General features: G+C 38.4%; 1 protein-coding gene across 1 annotated transcript; it reads right to left on the bottom strand.

Moving 5' to 3' along the window:
• Positions 1-936: 936 nt before the first annotated feature.
• LOC103774074 (MAGUK p55 subfamily member 3-like) lies at positions 937-6252 on the bottom strand (the record flags this gene model as incomplete). The annotated part of the gene is made up of 6 exons (XM_008941456.1): positions 6214-6252; positions 4864-4982; positions 4328-4405; positions 2252-2332; positions 1589-1726; positions 937-982 (listed from the first exon to the last, which is right to left on the bottom strand). Coding segments are annotated over exons 1-6 (487 nt in total), but the record flags the coding sequence as incomplete, so codon positions are not given.
• Between the last annotated feature and the right edge of the window lie 347 nt (positions 6253-6599).

Raw genomic sequence — 6599 nt, 5'->3', positions numbered from 1 at the left:
ATTTTTTCATCACAGCAATTTATTAATTTTGGGATTGCATTACTTGTATATTAAAGAAAGTGCATGAAGCCTGGAGTCTATAAAAAGCATACTGAATGACAGTTTACACAGAAAAGTCTCTCCTGCCACAGGACACCAGAAATTCAGTTGTCAACTGAGCATAGAATGTAGGCTCCCTTTATAGTCAATAAGAAAGAAGGGTAATTCCAGCACTGACCTATCCCCTTCTAAAACTCATTGGGATGATTTTTCTCCAGCAATGTTCTTCTCCCTCCACTGACTACACAGAGAGCCTAACATACTAGCTCCAGCTTGACATCTAACAGTTGCCTATTAAGATTACAATAGGCTGTTATCTTTTTTCTTGTGTAACAGTCTATACATATATTAAACACCCATGTCCAAAAGACTGGTTTTTGTTAAACCAGTTTTAGTTAAGAGATCACTGCTCTAGGTATGCATATGGAGTATATGTGCGAGTGCATAATTTTGGAAACTTAACAAGTTTACAAATGCACTTTTAAATGCCTTTTTCTTCAGAAATTTACCACTGCGATCAGCTGCACCACCTCTCATGATCCTTGCTACAATTACAGCTCCCGTGTGCTCATCTCTTCTGATGGTAGCTCCCTGAAATAAAACATAACCCACATACCACCCCCCCCCCAAAGAAACCATCATAAGAACCTTGCTTAGGATACAGTGAGCAGTGAAATATGTAAGCCAATATGTCTTTTTAAACTGAAATTAATTTTTTTATAAATTTTGTCTTATTCCTTGAGAACTTTCACCATTATTCAATGTTTGCCTATACCCACGTCAGGTGTTTGTGGGATGGCACGTACAGCTTCCTTTCTGTGGACTTTACCGAGTGCTTGCACTACCTGCATTATTATGGTGATCACAATTACTCAAGTGTGCAAAACAATTTCCTACAAGAAGCTTTCTGTGTCTTCTGAATCTTTAGACAATACAGCCAGTGCTTTTACATATAAAGCCCAGAAAAGCCAAGTTATTTTTTTTAATTTCTCCTACCTCTACTAGCAATATAAAGCTTTAACCAGGAATTAAGTCACTGTCTTCTTCTATTACTTCTCTTACACAAAAAAAAAAAAAAAAAAATCACGTCAGCAGATTTCTTCCCAGAAAGAAGTTTTTCTTAGGAGATAAATTCTTCCATTTTCATTTATATAAATTTAGTCCCTTGTCAATATAATGTTTATCAGCTCTCAAACATACTTTTATCATAGGTCACTGACTTTCATGCAGATGAAGTTATTCATTCAATGTTAGCTACAACATGGAAAGAATTAACGTGTTATAAGCATAACTGCTTCAGCATACACAGCTTCCTCAGAGATCTTGTCCCCCACATTAGCTGGTGTTATTAACCATTGTCTGTAAAGCATCTGATGAAAAATTGTGAAGGTGTATCCACCAAAGTTCTCTTTTTACATTACCGTATTAGCTTCAGAACACTCCTAGTTTCCTCAGACTATTTGACATCATCAAGTATCTCCTCCATACTCACAACAATGCTTTTCTATTACAGAGTTTTATGACTAGGACTGGGTTATCTTATATATACCAAAGGTTCTTTATTTTTCACTAGCCGAACAATTTTCACCGATTCCTCATCAAAATCATCATCAAAGTTATCAGGTAGAGGTGGAAGGACAGGGTCAAAGTTCTTCTGTGCTACAGTGTCATGTACTATAAGCATTGCCTGCATAAAGGAAATAAGAGTAATGTAGTGGGGTATTATTTCAGTTTCCAGAACTTGTTTCCAACATTGCAGCAAACTTAAACCTCCCCCTTCCCATCCTCACCAAAAATCCTCAAAAAGAGATTTTGCAATTCTCTTACCCATCATGCAAGCTATGTAATGGTATATGTTGATATTTGAAGTAAATCTAGGCAAAACCAAAGCTGAGTCTAAATAAACTTACAGAATGGAGGTGGACTATGGAAAGCAAAAGCATAATTTTCTTTCCTTCTCCCTCAGAAAATATGAAAGCAGAGAAAGAAGATAACATGGCACATGATGCATAAAGGGCCTACACCTTGTCTTCTCAACCCCCTTCCCATCCTAAAGACCATGCAGGAAATCACAATGGAATAGAACTATAGTTTGTAGGAGGTTTTTCCTTTCTCTTAGGGACTCTCCAGTGTAACTTTTCCACTACAAAACATTCCACTGAAATTCTGCAAAGGAATTTCTTTTAAAGTCTCTGTTTTTTTTTTTTTTTACCCTGAGATGTGGTGTTGACAACAACTGAAGTAGCTCTTTTTCTTCATTATTCACTGGTGCAGTCTGCAATTCTTCTATTACCTTTAAAATAAAAATTGACAACCTCAAAATAAAAGGAGTCCACCAAACCAGACAACGTATTTGCAAGTGAAGATTTCTGGTAAGTGTTTGCTAACTCCTGTCATCCTTCAAAGTATCATGCACAGACCAAAACAAACCCTGCCCAACAGTGCATGAATCCTAAAAGAAAGCCTCTTCATCTCTTTAAATTTTATTAGATAGTGCAGGAAGAGGTCCTCAGAAAATAGGATCCTAGCTTCTAAATATAACTTTTAAGAGTGATTTGAGGAATATAATTTCATGAACAAGCTCTAAAACTGTAAATTTTATCTGGAATCTGAAAGTGATATGTGAAACAACATTCTTGTGCTTATACTTATGATGGAATCTAACCCTCTGTAGCCAGGTAGCATTATCTGCGTGCAGAAGTCGCCTTGTTTCCCTGCAAAGCTTGGATAGCAAAATACGCCCTGGAGTCTCAGGCCTTCCAAAGAGAAGATTAGAGAACTAATGTATGGGTAGAGAGAAGGGTTGGAGGGAGGAGGAAGGCAGAAGTGATTGAGCTAAGAGATATTTCCTTTCCCTGTCAGCGGTTCTAGATATGGAAGTTGTACAAAATTATCTTCTAAAGAGCAGAGGAGTAGTTTTATACAGGACTATACAACTTGATAGGCAGCAGCACCAAAACTTTTACGGAGGCGGTAGGCTATTTGTGGGAAAGGGGAGAGCAGATGTGCTGCAGGTTAAGATGGGGCAGTGGGGTCTCCTGGCTGTGCAAAGGGAGGAATTCTAGCTCTCAAACCTTCCACAGCCCTTCACCATGCTTTGGAAGGAAACACCCACATGCCACTTGTAAAGAGCTCTTGAAGGCAGTATAAATATAACTTTTCCAGGCATATGGCACATTGCAAACAGATTCAAGATATAACTTTGCTCTGTGAACAGACTGATGGATGAATTGATTGAGAGCAGCCTTGCAGAGAAGGACTTGGGGATACTACTGGATGAAAAATCAGATATGCAGTGTGTGCTTGCAGCCCAGAAAGCCAATTGTATCTCAAACTGCACAAAGAAGCACAGCCAGCAGGTCAAGGGATGCGATTCGCCTCCCCCTTTACTCCATTCTCGTTGAGATCCCCCCTACCTGCATTACTGCATCCAGTCCCAGGGGCCCCAGTACAAAACAGACATGGACCTGTTAGAGTGCATCCAGAGGAGGGCCATGAAAATGATCCAAGGGCTGGAACACCTCTCCTATGAAGAAAGGCTAAGAGAGTTGGGGCTGTTCAGTCTGGAGAAGAAAAAGTTTTACGGAGACCTTACTGCTGCATTGAAATAATATAAAGGCAGGTTAAAGGAAAGATGTAGAAAATCTTTTTACCAAGGCGTATAGTAACAGGACAAGGAGCAGCAGTTTTAAACTGAGAGAGGGCAGGATTGACACTGAATATAAGGAAGAATTTAATTTTTTTGATAAGGGTGGTGAGATGCTGGAACAGGTTGCCCAAAGGAAGTTGTGGATGCCCCACCAGTGGAAATGTTCAAATTCGGGTTGGATAGGGCTCTGGGCAACCTCATCTAGTGCATGGGGGCCCTGCCCATAGCAGGGCAGTCAGACTACATGATCTTTCAAAGTCCCTTCCAACCCAACTCATTCTATGTGAACACCAATGATTTTGGGCTATAATGGCTTTAAATCCTTAAGTCTGAACGCTTAGCTGGAATGGTCTATCGTCAAGAAAGGACAGAATGCTTTTTGCAGCCTCTCGCTTCTGAAGGCCATTAATCTAATCCTTCTGTTCTACCTGCCTGTGCCTGTCTTCACTGGACACTTAATGACATGACATTTTTAAGCCCTCGTCTCCTTTATCAATCATGAATGAAACTTGCCAACAGATTCCAAAGACAGTTGTGGAAGACGAGAAAAACGTACACATGTAGCACAAGTGCATACGTTTGATTTGTTAGAAAAGCAGACTTTAATAGAAAAATAAGGAGACAGGAATTTTTACTCACATCTTCAGCTAATCCTGCTGCACTATGTAAAACAGGAGTTGGGCTCTGTCTTTCATAGTGACGGAGTTTTTCATGAATCTGAAAAAAATTAATCAGGTATATTACTACAGAGAGACAGAAAGCTTCCTAAATAGATTTACACTGGAGTATTCTTATATTTACAGAATATAGTTTTTCTGAGATAAATGTCAGAAAAAGAAGTCCTCTTTGGGTTATTTTTGTTTTGGAGTATTTTAGTTTCCTTTTTGGTCACAGCCAGAAAATCTGTTAAGACTTCAACAGCCTAAGGAAAAAAAAAACTGAAGCCATTTCACACTACTTTTTAGCTACAGGGCACGCAATCAAGATGGAAATGCTTTCCTGAACAAAATATGTTCACTGTCAACAAATGATCTTAACGTTTGTGCTTAAATATATGCTTTGGTCAGGATGGAATTCTACAAACAAAAAAGCTTTGGCAAATTATATGGTTGATAAATCAAAGGAACAAAGAATAAGTAACCTGTAAGGAAAATGTATGTTGATAAATGATTTACCTTCATCAGGTAGCTGAGACTCTTTTCACTGAAGACATCCCTAAGGAATCCTATTTCCTCTCTATGGTTTGAATCTGGTCTTAGCTGAGATGTCAAAAGGGCCAAAGTTTCATGCAATCCTATATTTAAATTCAGAATAGAAAAAAAAAAACTTTGTAGATATCATGTCTCACAAAACTTTCTATTACAGGTTTAACATCATCTCTGGTACCTGGGTACCATCTTGATGATTAAGTTCACAGAGAGATTTGTGCTTATTTTCCATTCATTTTGTAATGCTCCCTTGTTACATACAAACACAGCTGAAGATATAACACATTAAGGCAAAAGCTACCAAAGCAATGTATAATTTTTAAGGCATTACTTTTGAACTTCTCCCCCCTTATGTTAATTCCTCTGGCTCTAGAAAAGCTAGCCCTGTAACAAACTCTGTTATTACAGTGCTGCAGTGGACTTGCAAAATGACTTAAATGCCTCCTTTGCTGTATAGCTACCAACTCTATTTCCTGAGCAGCTTTGCTTACTACAAATGTTACCCTGCCTTTGCTGCCTCTGAGGCACCTGTTAGAAGTCAGGTTTGACCAGAAGAGGAAAGGACTGGTGTAGATTTCCACTGCAGTGGAAGCAACACTTTTGGCAAGTTTGCTAAAAAGCATTTAAATATCAATATCCCCATTTTGCAATGCACAGAGCCAGATATAAGTTAAGTTTTCTTTGGTGGACCATGACTGTAGAAACAAAAAACAAAGAAAGGGGATGGGGGTTAAAGTCCACTCTTTTGGCTGTTCTCTCTATGAACTTCAGAGTGCATTTGGATCCGGGAGACTCAAACTCTGACTTCTGCTTTAAAACTCAGTATCATTAGCTTATATGACTTCACCCTTGACTGCATACTGGAGAAGCTGGTTAGCAAGCCTTGAACAGAATGACTGTTTTAAGTCAAATGGAAGAATACTAACAAAGCTTACCAAAAAACTATTCATAAAATATTAACAAGTGGCACAGCAAGCAGCAGAGACAAAAGGGCTGATCTTTAATGAGCATTCACAGACGCCAGTGTTTTACTCAGAGTTCTAAGTTTGTCCATAGGTCCCTGTCTACCAGCATATATCCAGAGGCTCTAGCGTTCTTATGAAACTAGGTGTTTCCTGAAACATCTGACTATATATATTCATTTCCACCTTTTATACTCCACTTTCTTTGTATTCTTTTAGGTAAATGCATAAAAAAAAAAAAGATAGTTAAACAACCTTAATTTTACTTAATTGCAATTTGAATTTGTTGTCTGTGTGAAACGCACACACTAAAATTTCCATCACTGGTCTGTTGGAAAGCACGCAGATTATTTACCTGAGTCTTCCGAAAGCACCGGCATGGCTTTATTCTTAACCTTAGAGACAAATGTTCAACCTAGATCAACACGATTGTTTCTTCTTTCTGGACTGTGATTCAGAAGCAGTCCTGAAACGAGCAAAGGTAATACCTAAGGTCTAGCACACAAGAAAAATGGCAATCATGTAAAAACAGTAAATTCCTTATACACCTTTCTCTTCAAGTGTTCAGTTTAACCTGAATCACGCAAAGTTCTCCAGTTATTCCACTATGCAGGTAACAATATGGAAAAGATTGTTATATAATAATCATAGGTTATTTTTGATAAAGCTGATGTTGAAGAGAGCAGATGTTTCCTTATTCTGTTCTCAAGATTGACAGTTCTAGAATGCCTACATAACTGT

The sequence above is a fragment of the Merops nubicus genome, unplaced genomic scaffold (assembly GCF_000691845.1).
Source record: "Merops nubicus isolate BGI_N331 unplaced genomic scaffold, ASM69184v1 scaffold31835, whole genome shotgun sequence".
NCBI lineage: Eukaryota > Metazoa > Chordata > Aves > Coraciiformes > Meropidae > Merops > Merops nubicus.
Note: the sequence above shows the minus strand (reverse complement) of the source record. Positions and strands in the feature narration are given on the sequence as shown.